This window comes from Aegilops tauschii, chromosome 3 (assembly GCF_002575655.3).
Source record: "Aegilops tauschii subsp. strangulata cultivar AL8/78 chromosome 3, Aet v6.0, whole genome shotgun sequence".
Lineage (NCBI taxonomy): Eukaryota > Viridiplantae > Streptophyta > Magnoliopsida > Poales > Poaceae > Aegilops > Aegilops tauschii.
The window spans coordinates 162745065-162761475 of NC_053037.3; the positions used below are offsets into that span (position 1 = coordinate 162745065).

Genomic DNA, 16411 nt, shown 5'->3' on the forward strand with positions numbered 1-16411 from the left:
ACGAATGAGCGACGCATACAGGTGCCAAAATGCCCCCAAGTTGCCAAGGGGCGGCCCCGCACAGTACTTTTGTTTGGGACCAACACCATCAGCACTAGCCCCATGTATTAGGTTGAATAAGGAACCTCGGGTACCGCTAACTCCCTATGCGTCAAGTTTATTATCATGTTTAGTTATTATGTTGAGCAAATGGTAAAACCAATGTTGGGCCTTGCTGGAAGAGTTTTATTCAAAGCGTACTGTCAAGAGGGGCCCATAAACGCTCATCGTGTTAGGGACGCAAAATCAAGGAACATAACACTGGTATGACGGAAACTAGGGCGGCAAGAGTGGAACAAAACACCAGGCAAAAGGCTGAGCCTTCCACCCTTTACCAAGTATATATGTGCATTAATTAAATAAGAGATATTGTGATATCCCATGATATCCATGATATCCATGTCCCAACATGGAACAACCTGCAACTGCACCTGCAACTAGCAACGCTATAAGAGGGGCTGAGCAAAGCGGTAACATAGCCAAACAACGGTTTGCTGGGATGGTGAAAAAGTTAGAGGCTATCATGGCAATTTTGGAGGCTTGATAAACAAGTGGTAGGTAGCGCGACATAGCGATATCATCAAGATAACTAGCAAAGCAAAGATAGTAGTGGTATCCAGGGTAACAGTCATCTTGCCTGAAATCCTGATAGGAAGAAGACCAAATCCATGAAGAAGACGAACCAACGTAGCCGAGCGAATCCTCATGATTGCAACGAAACATGAACTATCGAGAAGAAGCACAACCGGAAAGAAGCAAACAACACGGTAAGCACACAACACATAACATGGCATGATTCTCATCCAAGTATGATGCATGACAAGGCTACATGATGCTACTCATGGCAAGAGATGATGCATACAAGAACACCACACCAAAGCAAGTTTAAATGAGGCCGGAAACAACATATAACAATTCCGGTAAGTCCTCATATGCAAATTTAGAAATTGGTCCTGATCTGATTAAAACACAATGTTAAAGTTCTTAAACAGCAAGTTAATATGCACCATGATGATATACACAGTTTTCTAATCAAGTTATATATAAGGTTCTTTTAATTCGGAGCTACGGCCTAGAAGATATGAGCAAAACAAGTTAAACATAGGATTGATGCAAATGCAAGCAAAACACAATCACAAACACTCCAAAACATGGATGCAACATTGCATGACGAAACTACATGCAAAACCAAGCAAGTTTCTTATAGAGCATGCTCCAAACGGAGCCACGGTTCAACAAATACACTCAAGACAAGATATAACAACAATCTGCCCAAAATAGCAACTAGGCACTTTGCAACTATCAAAACAACATGCTACAGGAACCATATGAGCACAAACTTGATTTGAACTTAAGGTACATGTTACACACTTAAAATATCATTAAGGTTTAGGTTAATAGGCATCCAGATTAATCCAACATGCGCAAAGCAAAAGGCAACTTTATAACACAGATTATGACTTGGCGAAAAACAGGGCATACATGTGAGCAGGAATAACATGTTGACATATTGGAGGCATGAAACAATGATGCTACATTGCAAGATCATAGCAACTAAAAGCATGTCATTAAATTACAGGTTATACATAGCAAATCAGGCTTACTAAGCATCTCCATATAACCTCTAGATCGATGGCATTCATCAAGACAAGATTGCAAGTTCTAACAGATTCTCAGACTTGGAGGAAAACAAAGGCTGAAAACATATTCATGATGCATACTTTGAGAAAACAAAAGTATATGCTATAGGAACAACTCACGGCATGAAATGGCATGGCAAACATGTACATGTCAAGCACTACAAAACATGATCACTGAGCTACTGCTAGAAACCACTAGACCATGCTCAAAACATCAGGGCAAGATGGGAAACAATAACAGACTCGCAGACAGAAATAAACTGAACATGGCAGGAACAGCGACAGTAGGCATGTTTGCAAGCTTATGCAACTCACCGCAAGGCATTTCATGGCATGTGAATATTACCAACAGCAAGAAGACATGTTTTTGCAGCTACTAATGGCAAGAACATGGTCATAGGATGCATAGAATATTAGCTATTCACATGGGAAAAAAAGAACTTACTGTTAACAGGCTGACAAATATTATTTAGCAATTTTAGAGCATGGTAATGACAAGCTACGGCAGACCATAATTTCAAACAAGGGAATGGATGGGTAGGGCACAAAAAGAGCCACAGAACATCCGTACTGAACATCTCCTAAATATGCACGGATTCACTAGTAGCATCAAGTTAACATGGCAACATAATATAGCAGGTTCAGACTTGGCAGAAATCATCAAGTCAGTGAAATCAGCAACAACAAGTAGCTCACTTTGCAAGCTTGTGCAAGTCACCACAGGGCACATAAAAGTACATGGATTGCACCACTTAAAAGATGGCATGAATATGCTCCTAAAACATTTTGACATGATGCTCAAAACATAATCACACTAAATGCTATGAAAAAGACAAACCAGCAAGTTATGATAACTTCCAGCAGATTATAACATTTAGCACTTTTGCAACAAGGATTAAGGCATCAATATGAATAGTAACATGAATTAAAATGCAATCATCATGAATAGCATCGAGAGATGAACAAATTCATATCAAGAACATCCTCATCGGACTTACATGCACAAAGTTACACACATCACAAGAATGCAATATGAGATGGTTTTGCAGGGACTTCGTAAAAGAACGACCTCGAGGGGAAGTGGACGAGATGGTGCGGGACGAGGAGATCCGGGACGGGGCGCCGCGTTTTGTTGGCGGGGTTGGTGGATCTGATCCAACCCTGGCCGGATCCGAGGCGGCGCGGCTCTGGCGAGGCGGAGGCGCAGGCTACGTCGCGGGTTGCGACGGCGGTGGCTCGCGGTGGTGGCAGCGGCGGCTGGCGAAGGACGGTGGGGCGGCGCAGTGCGGTGGGTGAGGCGGCGGCGTGCGGAGGCGAGCGGCAGCGGCGCGACACTCGGGAGGCGGCGGCGGCTACCCGGGCCAGGAGGGGCCGCCCTAGGCCGTGCGGGTCGGCGGCGGTGGGAGGCGTGGGTGGCGACGTGGAGCTCCATGATTCGCTGCGGGGCACGACTTGACATGTCTGGCGGCAGCCCGGGCGCGTCCGGTGGCGCGGAGGGGGTTTGATCTAGGGTTTCGCCCGAAATTAGAGGGGGAGATGCCTTTTTATAGGTAGAGGGAGCTAGGAGATGGCTATTGAGGTGTTGTTTTCGCCCACACGATCATGATCTAACGGCGAAGAGCATGGAGGGGGTTTAGATGGGCTAGTGGGTTGCTATGGAGGGGTGCTGGGCTGCAAAGAGAGAGGGGGCTCCGGTGGTTACACGGTTAACCGTTGGGGTACCAAACGACCTCCAAATGGAATTAAATTTGACAGGCGCCCTACCGGTGATATACCCAGGCCACTCGACAAATCTTGGCCCATTCCGAGAATGTTTTTCTCTTGCTCACGAAACAAGATCTGGGAGGTGCGACGGGTGTGTGTGAGAGTGTCGGATTCCGAAACGGACAACGGAGAAAGTGACCGGATGCAAGAGACGAACATGAATGCAAATGAGATGCACATGATGACATGACAAAGTGCAACACACAAGCGAATGACCTGGCAACGACGGCGAAGAACTGGAAGACACCTGGGCGCATCGGACTCGGGGCGTCAAACGGGGGCTGCGGAACCCGGCCCGTGGGCGGCCGCGTCCGACTCAGCCTCTGCCATCTTCGACCAACCCTGGGGGCTACAGAACCCGGCTCAGGGATTGCTGGACCCGGCCCAGGGGCTGCCATACTCAACCCGGCCGTCATCACCTCCGACCCGGGGGCTGCCGCCTAGAACCCGCCATGGTGTCCGTCTTCACCGTGGTGAGGGCTCCATCATGGGCCCTGCCAATCTCAGAGTTCCTGGAGAACGGAGTACTCCCCATGGACGAGTCCGAGGCCCGGTAAATACAGCGTCGGGCGTCCGCCTACAATATCATCAACAACGATCTCGTCAAGCGTAGCTCGACGAGCGTTTTCCAATGCTGCGTCGAGCAGGACAAGGGCATAGAGATCCTCCTCGACATACATGAGGGCGAGTGCGGACACCACGCCGCCTCCAGGACCGTGGTGGCCAAGGCTTTCCACCATGGGTTTTACTGGCCCACGGCCCTCCAAGACGCTGAGTCACTTGTCCTCAAGTGTGAGGGATGCCAGCGCTTCAGCAAGGGCAGCCACCAGCCGACTTGAGCACTACAGACCATCCCGATCACCTGGCCCTTTGCAGTCTGGGGACTCGACACGGTAGGACCTTTCAAGAACGCCTGAGGCGGCATGACACACTTGGTGGTGGCGGTGGACAAGTTCACCATGTGGATCAAGGCATAGCCGATCAAGAAGCTGGACGGGCCAATGACCGTCTGGTTCATCAAGGACATCGCAGTGCGCTATGGTGTCCTGAACAGCATCATCACGGACAACGGCACCAACTTCGCCAAGGGCGTGCTCGCGCAGTACTGCTCCGTCTCTGGCATCCGCCTCGACCTGGCTTCTATGTCCCACCCTCAGTCCAATGGCTAGGTTGAGCGGCCAACGGCCTCATCCTATCTGGCATCAAGCCACGGCTCGTCGAGCCGCTCGTCTGTTCACCTGGCAGTTGGCTTGACGAGCTGTCGGTCGTCCTTTGGAGTCTCCGCACAACGCCCAACCGGTTGACTGGGTTCACCCCATTCTTCCTCAAGTACGGAGAAGAAGCTGTCATCCCAACCGACATCGAGTTCGACTCACCACGAGTCGTGATGTACACTGAAGCCCAAGCCAAGGAAGCCCGTGAAGACGGTGTCGACCTACTCGAAGAAGCATGCCTTTTGGCACTCAGCAGATCCGCCATCTATCAGCAAGGTCTAAGGCACTACGACAGCAAGAAGACCAAGCCCCTCCCATTCCACGAAGGAGACCTCGTCCTCCAGCTTGTCCAGCAGCAAGCCGTGCAGCACAAGTTGGCCTCCCCATGGGAGGGCCCCTTCATCATTAGCAAAGCCCTGTGTGACCGCAACGCATACTACCTCATCGATGTCCGCAAGATGAACAAGTGCAAGAGAGACACCGCCGGCGAAGAGACAAGCCGACCATGGAATGCAGAACTCATCCGCCCGTTTTATAGTTAGCTGTATGCACGTATGTATCACTACCTTTTGTAACCATATGAAAAACTATGGGAACCCCGAACGACGCTCGGGGGCTGCCCTTTCCTGCCAAGTTATTGTGTTCCGCACATCCTTGCAAATTTCCTTCCAAACCCCCACCACCGGGTTGACTCGCTCAACCCTGGGGCACGAGGGCTGGCCGGCTTGACCACCACCCACCGTCGTCCTTAGCACATCTCGGCGTGTTCGGGTTGCCGCGGCCCTCCACTTCACCCTACGCCACAGTACTGGCTTCGGCTGTTGGACAGCAAGAATTATGGGCCAAAGCACCAACACGCTGTGAAACACTAAGTTGGGTCCGCCGGATTGGCCAACCCGGCCCCGCCACATTAACTTGCCGCATGACTGGCTGCTCGCCAGCCGGTCTGGTGGGTGTTTTGCTAGGGCTCAATGTTTGAAGGGCCTAAGTACCGCGCACTCCTCCCAAGGGTTGAACTCCTTGTCATAGACGAGAACCCGGCTGTTCGACTCGCGGGGGGGGGGGGGAGGCCCGAAGGGGAAGCAAGTAAGAAAACGGCTCAAAAAACAAAAAACAAAGGCATAAACACCCGCGAGAATATTGACATCATGACAAATAGGCCCAAGGCCAGAGTTCATTACATTTCAGCTAAATGCCCCTAGTGGGTGGGTGGACCTGCTACTTAACAAAAGTACTAGAAAGATAAAACAGGGTGGCTTCAGCTTCAGACGGCCCCAGCGCCAGGTCATGCAGCTGACGGCTCCCCCTCGGTGGCCTCCGGGTTCCCCGAGGTGCCGGTGTCTTCCAATCCGGTATCCTCGTCCTCATAAGGACCTCACTCCTCAAGGCTGCCTTCTGGGTTGTTCGGCTGCAAGCCAAAGTCGTCAGGAGGAACGACCCCACCATCATTTGTCCGCTCCAGCTGAAACTCGTCGTGCATCGAGAACCCAGCTATATAGCTAGCCCGGGTGGCGATCCGGCCAGCCTTCGCCTGTAGTTGGTGCTCCGTGCCGGCTCGCTGGCCCATCAGCCGGTCAAGCGCCAGGTCCGGGTACCAGGACATGACGAACCTAAGCGCCATCTCAGCACCAGCACGCGCGACAGAGACACGCCACACGTGAAGCCGCAGCGGCCCGGCCTCCAGTCATCGCGCCAGTCGCGTGAAGCTGTTTGGCCCAACGACGCCAGGCCAGAGGGCTACCGTCATCCCCTCACCAGCCTCAGAGATCCGCGCCATCTGCGCGCCCAAGACCTGTAGACGAGCCTCGACGGCGATCATGATCTCCGAGAAGGTCCAGGCGACGTGCAGGTCAACCCCGGCGCCCATGACCCCCTGCGGCGACCACTGAAAGTGAATGGCCTCCTCCACCACCATGTGTGTCTCTGGGAAGTGCCCTGTCAAAAAGAAGAACAAGACAAGTCAGTGACAAAAATAAAAGGAAGCCGGCTTCACAGCCCGACAGAATCAAAAGGAAACACTTACTGGCTAAGGTCTCGTCCACGTGCTGCGCTTCGAGCAACATACTGTGTCGCTCCCTGTTGCCGGCACAGTCGCGGTCCTGGAGCACCTTCTCCAGCTCAGCGACCTTAGCGACGGCTGCCTTCAGCTCGACGTCCTTGGCGGCGGCCGCCTTCTCATGCTCCTCCTTGAGACGGAGGAGCTCCGCCTGGTGGGCCTCCGCCGCCGTGGCTGGCCTCGTCTTCAGGCGCTCCACCTCGGCCTGGAGTTGGCCCTTGTCATCGGCCAGCCGGTCGCGCTGCTGGCTGGTTTCAGTGAGGGCCTACTGGGCCTCCGTCGCCTTGGTCGCCTCTGTCCTGAGGTGCTCCACCCTGGCCTGCAGCCGGTTCTTGTCACTGGCCAGCTAGTCCTGCAGCCGACCGGCTTCAGCAAGCGCCCGCTGGGCTTCCGTCGCCTCCACCTTCAGCTCCCCCACCTCGACCCGAAGCCGACTGTCATAACAAGCGGCCAGGTGGTGCTGGTGGCCGGCTTGCACCAGCCGGGTTCGCCAAGCCGGCACCTCGGCTGCAGCGGCTGCACAGCAAAGACTCAGAATCAGAACAAAGTCAAGACTACCTTAAGATTTGACCCAACTACTACGTAGTTGGCCCGAATTTCGAGGGCTACACCCAGTGGGTGCGCTAGCGCGCCCCCACTAAGAGCACACCAGAAACTTACCTTCGGCAAGGCAGAGCGCCTCCTCTCTGGCGGCAAGCCGCGCCATGCGCCCCACCCATCGGCGCCTGAGGCGCCCCATCCGCCGTCACTCGTGGCGCCGCATCCTCCCTCCACCTCCACCCGCTCGACCACGTCGGTCCGCGGCGGGGTGTCAGCCCCGATCTCCACGACCTCCCGGTCATCCACCACCACCTCCACCCGGCCATCCTGGCCATGCTCCACCTCCGCCGGCGGCATGTAAACCGTCACCGCCGGCTCCATGCCCGCCGGCATCTCAGGCCACGCCGGCTCCCTCGCTGACGCGGGCCTCGCCCAAGCTTGGGCCGACGCCGCCTCCATCACCGCCTCGGCCCTGTTCCGGTCCTGCCAGGCCAGTCCCTCGGTATCGGCCGGGTCCAGGCCAAGGTCCGGGTCGGCCATCTCCTCGTCCCGGTCGATGGCACTTGATGTCTACTACGCAACTTTATTCTTGTAGACTCATGTTGGGCCTCCAAGCGCAGAGTTTTGTAGGACAGTAGGAATTTTCCCTCAAGTGGATGACCAAAGGTTTATCAATCTGTGGGAGGTGTAGGATGAAGATGATCTCTCTCAAACAACCCTGCAACCAAATACAAGAAATCTCTTGTGTCCCCAACACACCCAATATAATGGCAAATTGTATAGGTGCACTAGTTCGGCGAAGAGATGGTGATAAAAGTGTAATATTGATGGTAGAAACATATTTTTATAATCTGAATAAATAAAAGCAGCAAGGTAGCAAATAGTAAACGGGCACAAAAACGCTATTGCAATGCTTGAAAATGAGGCCTAGGGTCCGTACTTTCACTAGTGCAATCCCTCAACAATGCTAATATAATTGGATCATATAACCATCCCTCAAAGTGCGAAGAAGAATCACTCCAAAGTTCCTATCTAGCGGAGAACATAAGAATGAATTGTTTCTAGGGTACGAAACCACCTCAAAGCTATTCTTTCTGTTTGATCTATTCAAGCGTTCATACTAAAATAACACAAAGCTATTCTTTCCATTCGATCTATCCTAGAGTTCGTACTAAAATAAAACCAAAGCAAATTCATATTCGTAATACTCAATCCAAAACAAAGAACTTCAAAGAGTGCCCGAAGATTTCTACCGGAGAAACAAAGACAAGAACGTGCATCAACCCCTATGCATAGATTACCCCAATGTCACCTCGGGAATCCGCGGGTTGAGTGGCAAAACATATATCAAGTGAATCAATACGATACCCCATTGTCACCACGAGTATTCAATTGCAAGACATATATCAAGTGTTCTCAAATCCATAAAAGTATTCAATCCGATAAAATGAAATCTCAAAGGGAAAACTCAATTCATCACAAGATAGAGAGGGGAAAACACCATATGATCCGACTATATTAACAAAGCCCGCGATACATCAAGATCGTGACATCTCAAGAACATGAGAGAGAGAGAGAGATTAAACACATAGCTACTGGTACAAACCCTCAGCCCCGAGGGTGGACTACTCCCTCCTCATCGTGGTGGCCACCGGGATGACGGAGATGGCCACAGGAGATGATTCCCCCCCTCCGGTAGGGTGCCGGAAAGGGTCTAGATTGGTTTTCGGTGGCTATAGAGCCTTGTGGCGGCGAAACTTCTGATCTAGGTTAACCCCAAGGGTTTATGAAATTTTTGGGAATTTATAGGGTAAATAGGGGGTGCGGGCGGCCATCGAGGTGGGCACAACCCACTTGGGCGCGCCTGGGCCCCCAGGCGCGCCCTGGTGGGTTGTGCCGCCCTTGGGGCACCCCCAGGTGCTTCTCTGGCCCATCCTGAGTGTTCTGGTCCATAAAAAATTTACAAAAAGTTTCGTGATGTTTGGACCCCGTTTGATATTGATTTCCTGCGATGTAAAAAACAAGCAAAAAACAGCAACTAGCACTGGGCACTGGGTCAGTAGGTTAGTCCCAAAAATGATATAAAGTTGCTATAAAATGATTGTAAAACATCCAAGAATGGTAATATAATGGCATGAATACTTCATAAATTACAAATACGTTGGAGACGTATCAGCGCTGGACTGGGTTCTCCAGAACACAGCGACGCCCCTGGACGCGGCCTCCGTCGCCGCCAGCGCCATTGGTGACCTGAAACGCGACAAAATGAGTGCACAAGGAAAAAAGCCATTCGGTGGTTCACCAGAGTTAACAAGAAAATCATACCCAACGACAAGCGGGATGGTAGGTCTCGTCGGCACCACTGGCAGGACGCGGCGTTTCTTCTAGGTGGGCGGCTTGGAGCCAGCCGCTGCGTCCGCCGCGCGCTTTACGGCCGGCTTCCGGGGCGCCACGTCCCCCTTTCCGTGCGGCCGGCTAGCCGCTGCCGGCGCACGGGACGACCCTGCCCCGGCCGCCCCACCGCCTCCTCCCCTCGGCGCCGCTGCGTCACCAACCGGCGTCAGCATCCCCGCCCCACCTTTTGACTGGCATCACAAGAAATCAAAACGCGGAAACTTACCCGCGCGGCCTGCTGCGCGGCTTCGGTGTTGGCGTCCTCCGGGTCCCTGCCCTGGACCACCGCCTCCTCTGAGCCAGCCCGCACCACCTGCGTCGTCGCCCCGTCATACGGATGCCGGATGGCGTTCAGCAGCACCTCCCTCGTCGCATCGGGACAGAGAAGAAGATGAGAAGCAGCAAATACATGGACCAGGGACTCAACATCGGTGCCGGGTTCCCTTGGCTGTAGGGAGGCTTCCCGAACCGCCACTCCTCCTTTAGCCCGGACTTCAAGATGCCGTTAACCCGGCTGGCGATCTACTCCGGCAGCAGGCGCCGGGGCGACATCCTGTTGGGGTCTTGAAGGCCGGTCATTTGGCCGATGATGTGGGTGCGGAGCTGCAGCGGCAGCACCCTTCACATGATGAAGGCGACGATGAGGTCCGTGTCAGTGAGCCCTCCCGCGTCACCATCTCCGTCACCCGGGAGCACAAACTGAGCACCTCCGTGACGGATACTTAGGGAAGTAGGACCAGTTGGTCTTCCCCTGCAGCGTTGCATCGATGAAGGGAACCAAGTTGATGTGGTCCGCGCCGAGGTTGCGGACGTAGAAGGAGGAGTTCTGCCACTTGGCAGAATCCTCCAGCGGCATCTTGGGGCACCCCCCGCACATCCGCGACGACAGCGGCCCCGCAGGCGGACATGGCTCCGGCCCCCGGCCCCTGCTGCTTCAGGAAGTAGAGGCGCACCCAGAGGTCGACGGTGGGCTCGACGCCCTGATACCCCTCGCACAGGGTAACGAACCCCGAGAGCTGCACAATGGTGTTCGCACCCAGATGGTGCATCTGGAGCCCGAAGGACTCCAGGAACCCGCGAAAGAAGTCACTCGCGGGGAGACCAAACCCGTGCTTGAAGTGCATGAAGAAGACCATGCGCTCGGTCCCCTCCGGGCGTGGCTCATGCTCGCCGTCCGGCAGGCGCACGGCCACCTCCGTCTCCGATGGCAGCCGCCGCGTGTCGCGCAAGTACTGGACGTCCTCCGCGCCCATGGTGGATCCCATCCACGAGCCCGACGACAGCGCCATTACTGGTGCGGGGTGCAAGGGAGAAGATAAGAAGAAAGAGTGGCGGGAAAGTCTCGCTCGAGAATAGCAGAGCATCGCGGTGCACATCGGTCGCAGAAGCAAGAACGAGAGAGGAAGAAGAAGATGGGGGCACGAGCGAGAATGATCTCCGCCGCCCCCTTCTCCCAATATATAAGCCGCGACCCAAACATAGGGAAGTGGGATCGGTTGTGCCCGCCCCTCCAACTTCCCTGCAATAAGTGCGCACGTACCACGCGCAGTAACTACCTTGAGAATGGCAACCGCCCCGCGGACGCTGCAATAAATCCGCGCGTGGGCCGAGGGCACAAAGTGGCGGGCCCCAGCCCGCTGCCCTGTCCTGTCGTGCGCGTGTCCTGTCAGGCCTCCTCAGCTCCCGAGCGCCATGTGGCGGGCGCGTCAAACCCAAGATATCACGCTTAGGATTCGACGGACTCCTCGGTTTCCCGCCCATGCCGGGATGCCACGATACGGCTTCCCGAAGCCGGCACACAGTGGGTTTGCCGAACCCAGCAGTCACAAGCTTCATCAAGAGCCGCCTTCTCCGGAGGGACTGCGAAGGCCCCCCTGCGTAAAGCTGGCGAGCCTTCACAGCTTCTGGAACAACTGTCGGGGGGATGGACCCCAGGCAGGCAACGGTACCCGGATCCTTTCCAAACATCGGGGCCAACTTCGCCCCTCAATCCGGCTTGCACTAGGCCAGGTTCGTCGACCCGACCAAGTCCCTCAACCCGGCCAAATCCCTCAACCCGGCCAAGACAACAACACGGCCAGGTGAAAGTGCGTTATATCGACTAGAGGGGGGGTGAATAGGCGATTTTTATAAATTCTTCATTGAGGAATTTGCGGGTGAGGAAATTCCTAAGCGAAGAACTACTTGCAGCGGAAAAAGTACTCAGATGTTAACATAACAGAACACAAGCATGGTCATCATGATGAAATGAAGACAAGCACAGAGTACAGAAAGTGTAAACACAGGATAACACAGGATGAAAACAAACAGACTGAAGAAATTGAACTGAGGAAATTGAGAAAGTCTTTAGTCAAAGTCTTCAAACAGATATGAACAGGCACACAACACAGTAATGAGGAAATGAAAGTGTTGAGGAAATAGAACCAGTAAGCTTGGTGAAGACAATGATTTGGTAGACCAGTTCCAACTGTTGTCTCAGGTGTACGTCTGGTTGGAGCGGCTAGGTATTTAAACGTGAGGACACACAATCCCGGACACACAGTCCTCACCGTATTCTCCTTGAGCTAAGGTCACACAGACATCGCCCAATCACTCGTGATAAGTCTTCAGGTGACTTCCAAACCTTCACAAACTCAGTCACTCGGCGATCCACAATTTCCTCTTGGATGCTCAGACCATGACGCCTAACCGTGTCGAAGAAGCACGGTCTTCAAAGGGAACAAGCGTCGGATCTACGCAAGATCAATCTCTTCGGTGTTGCTCAATCACTTCGGGTTTGTAGGTGTTTGGGTTTGGGTTTTCCTCACTTGATGATTTTCGCTCAAAGTCCTCGGAGGATGGGATGCTCTCAAATGAAAAGTGTCAGTTTCTCTGGGAGCAGCCAACCAGGTAGTGGTTGTAGGGGGCGGCTATTTATAGCCTAGGGAGCAGCCCGACATGATAAGACATAAATGCCCTTCAATGATATGACTGTTAGGTGGGAAGATATTTTGGGACAGCTGGCGCATAGCACAGCAACGGTCAGAATTTTGAGTATCAAATTCCTCAGGGCTATCATGTTCCTCACTTGTAGGCAATCCGCACTGGCGAATTCCTAACTCCTCAGTCAGAAAAAATTCCTCAGAGACCAGAAGAACTTCGTCTATGTCACTGAAGAATATGGCTGAACTGTATGAGATTTCCAATGGCTTCACTCGAAGGGATTGGTAGGTGTAGGATTTTGAGTTGAACATCACATGGAAATTTTTCCTTAGTATTTCCTCGACCCCTTTTAACAGTACGGTGTTTCCTATGACTCAAGAAAGAGAAAATGAAACTAAGAAAACAAAAGTCTTCATGCTTCATGTTCCTCTAATGAATACCAAGTCATCAAGGTCACACCAATTTCTTCACTTTCAAAGTCTTCAGAAAGTCTTCAGAAATCCAAAGTCTTCAGTCGAAGAACTTCCTTTTTAGGGGTCGACTTTCTCTGTAAATATCAAACTCCTCACAAACTTATAGACCTGTGTACACGCACAAACACACACTTGAAGAGTAGTATTATGGAGATCTCCCCCTATATCTTGTAATTCATACATGTATTTGACATATAATATGAAGAATTTGAAATGCATGATGAAATATGGTGACTGATGTAATTCAGCATGCGTGCATTAACATATATGAGGAATAAGCATGCAGAAGAACACATCAAAAGTATCAGACCACCATCGGGTTTAAGTTTACAACTCGATCCAACAAAATCATCAAAAGAATGAGGGTTGTAAATTAGCAAAAAAACGCCCATATAAGTAGACCCGCTTGAATACTAACTCAAATTTCTCCCCCTTTGTCATCGAATGACCAAAAGGATCGAAAATGAGGAGTAACGCCCCTGAAGAATATCAAGTTAATGGAGGAGCGCCAGCGTTGTTGGGGTCGTTTGTTGTTGTAGGGCCTGCCGCAGTGTCATCCAAGTCTTCATGCTCATCGGTTTTCGCGCGATGAAGAATATGAGCTGGCCACCAAGGAAGGAACCTTGACCTTCTTGTATTTCTTCGGTGGAGGTGCAGACCAGTCAAAATCCTCCTTGAGACCCATTTACTTCAGATTGTCTTCACCATACAGATGTGACAGAATAGTCCAGGTGCGACCAAAGACTTCATGGAGGTAGAAATGGTTTTTCTTCACTGCATTGTGTGCAGCAGTCATGTCGTGAAGAATAGAACCAAACTGACGCTTAACCCATTTGTGGTTTCGATCCACCTTCTGGTGAAGACTAAGAAGAAGCTCACGGTCGGTCATCACTCCTGGAGATGTGGGTTGAGGATTTGGCTTGGACGCATTGGCAGCAGAATCATGAGTGGCAGAGTCATCATTGGTGGAATAAGATGCAGCTTTGCGAAACTGACCATCCAATGGACGAATGCCTTCATCAATAATAGCAGCGGCCTTGCCCTTTTCATCAGCTGAGGAAAACGTCCGCTTGAGGACTTCAATTGGGGGCAAGTAGCTGAGGTGATTCTGAAAATCAGCCTTGTAGTTGAGTGAAGACCTTATTCTGAGGAATCTCATAATCCAAGGTGCGTAAGGCTTCAACTCAAACAGAGAGAGTGCAACATTTGCCAGAGTCCTCATGAAGAAATCATGATAATTGACAGGAATGCCATGTATGATGTTGAATAGCAGATTCTTCATGATGCCAACAATTTCCTCATCAGACGAGTCGTGGCCTTTGATTCGACTCATAGTCTTCATTAGAATGCGATAGACTGTTCTTGGCACATATAGAAATTCCTTCACGAGGAATTTGGTCCTTGGGGCTTGACTGGGCTTCAGAGGCTTCATTATCACTTGCATGTAATGAGAAGTGAGTTCAAGCTCTTGGTACAGACAACGAGCACCTTCAAGGGGAGGACTGATTGGCAAGGCATGAAGTAATTTAGAGGCCGGTGCTTTGTAATGAGTATTTTTGGTCATCCATTCAAACACCCATGACTTGATATCATCAGCATCGCCTGTGATGTGTAGGGTTGCATAGAATTGAAGAATGAGTTCTTCATTCCAATCGTAGATATCTGTGCAGAAGTTGAGCAGTCCTGCATCATGAAGCACACTGAGGACGGGGGTGAAGCAAGGCAGTGATTCCATGTCCACGTGAGGAATATGCTCATGATCGAAAACTTTGTCCTTGTTGAAGAGCAGTGAAGAATAAAAATTTGCTTCGCTGGCAGTCCAGAAGTGCTTCCTTCTAAGACGAGCAGAGTCATATGGGTTATAATCAGTGAAGAAAACATGCTCGCTGAAGAAGTCATCAGTCTTGAATTTCTGCTTCTTCGAGAAGGGATCCTTTGGCTTGGGCTGAGGAGTATCGGTCAATTGCATCACCACCTCAGGAATCGCAATCTCAGGATCCACAGGCTGAGGAATTTTAGATCTTCTTCAGTGGCAGCCTGGGTCTTCAATTCTTCATTAACATTTTCTTCAGCACTAGTGGCTAAAATCTCTTCATGGACAGACGGGTGTCGGTGTCAAAACCGACGGATCTCGGGTAGGGGGTCCCGAACTGTGCGTCTAAGGCGGATGGTAATAGGAGGCGGGGAACACGATGTTTACCCAGGTTCGGGCCCTCTCGATGGAGGTAATACCCTACTTCCTGCTTGATTGATCTTGATGATATGAGTATTACAAGAGTTGATCTACCACGAGATCATAGAGGCTAAACCCTAGAAGCTAGCCTATGGTATGATTGTTGTTGTCCTACGGACTAAGCCCTCCGGTTTATATAGACACCGGAGGGGGCTAGGGTTACACAGAGTCGGTTACAAGGGAGGAGATCTACATATCCGTATTGCCAAGCTTGCCTTCCGCGCCAAGGTGAGTCCCATCCGGACACGGGACGAAGTCTTCAATCTTGTATCTTTATAGTACAACAGTCCGGCTAAAGTATATAGTCCAGCTGTCGGAGGACCCCCTAATCCAGGACTCCCTCAGTAGCCCCTGAACCAGGCTTCAATGACGATGAGTCCGGCGTGCAGATTGTCTTCGGCATTCCAAGGCGGGCTCCTCCTCCGAATATTCCATAGAAGATTTTGAACACAAGGATAGTGTCCGGCTCTGCAAAAAAAAATCCACATACCACCGTAGAGAGAATAATATTTTCACAAATCTAATCTGCTGACAACTTTTCATAACGTGACATCACACCACGGTCTGGTCATTATCCGAACCGTTTCTCCTCGCCCGCCACTGCACGTTTCGCGAGGCGGTTTTATTGGCACGTCTTGTCGAAGTAGAGATCGTGTCCCCCTTATCACGGGATTCTCATCAATACGGGTATGGGTAACCGAATCGTGCCTGTTGGTATGACTCCTCGATTTTAGGCAAGTTCCAAACGGCCACGCGGAGGACGCTTGATATTCACCCTCTTTATAAAGGGGCCAAGGCCTATCCTTTTCTTCTCGCGCTCAATCGAATCCTTCCCCCACCCCGAGTTCCAACACCCAAGGCTCAGGCTAGGCGTTTCAGACATTCAATCATGTCCGGATCCAACCTTCAAGGTCGGCGGATGCCCTCCTCTATCACAGAGGAGGACATCAAGAAGCTAAGAGAAGCCAGGTATCTGACCGCCGAAATCTCGCACATGCTGCCTGCTCGAGGGCAGGTCATCCCCACTCCCGAACCCGGCGAGAGTGTCGTATTTGTCTCCCACTTCCTCCGAGGGCTAGGCCTTAGTCTAGACCCCTTTGTTAGAGGGCTCATGTTCTATTACGGGCTTGATTTCC

General features: G+C 51.7%; 2 protein-coding genes across 2 annotated transcripts; both read left to right on the forward strand.

Annotated features, from left to right (window-relative positions):
• The first annotated feature begins 3895 nt into the window (after window positions 1-3895).
• LOC109772583 (uncharacterized) lies at window positions 3896-4282 on the forward strand. The gene is made up of 2 exons (XM_020331266.1): window positions 3896-3996; window positions 4057-4282. The coding sequence occupies exons 1-2, from the start codon at window positions 3896-3898 to the stop codon at window positions 4280-4282; spliced, it is 327 nt and encodes a 108-aa protein (XP_020186855.1).
• A 162-nt stretch (window positions 4283-4444) lies between these two features.
• Window positions 4445-5199, forward strand: LOC141042800 (uncharacterized). Its single transcript, XM_073511695.1, has 2 exons — window positions 4445-4587; window positions 4689-5199. The coding sequence occupies exons 1-2, from the start codon at window positions 4445-4447 to the stop codon at window positions 5197-5199; spliced, it is 654 nt and encodes a 217-aa protein (XP_073367796.1).
• Window positions 5200-16411: the final 11212 nt, after the last annotated feature.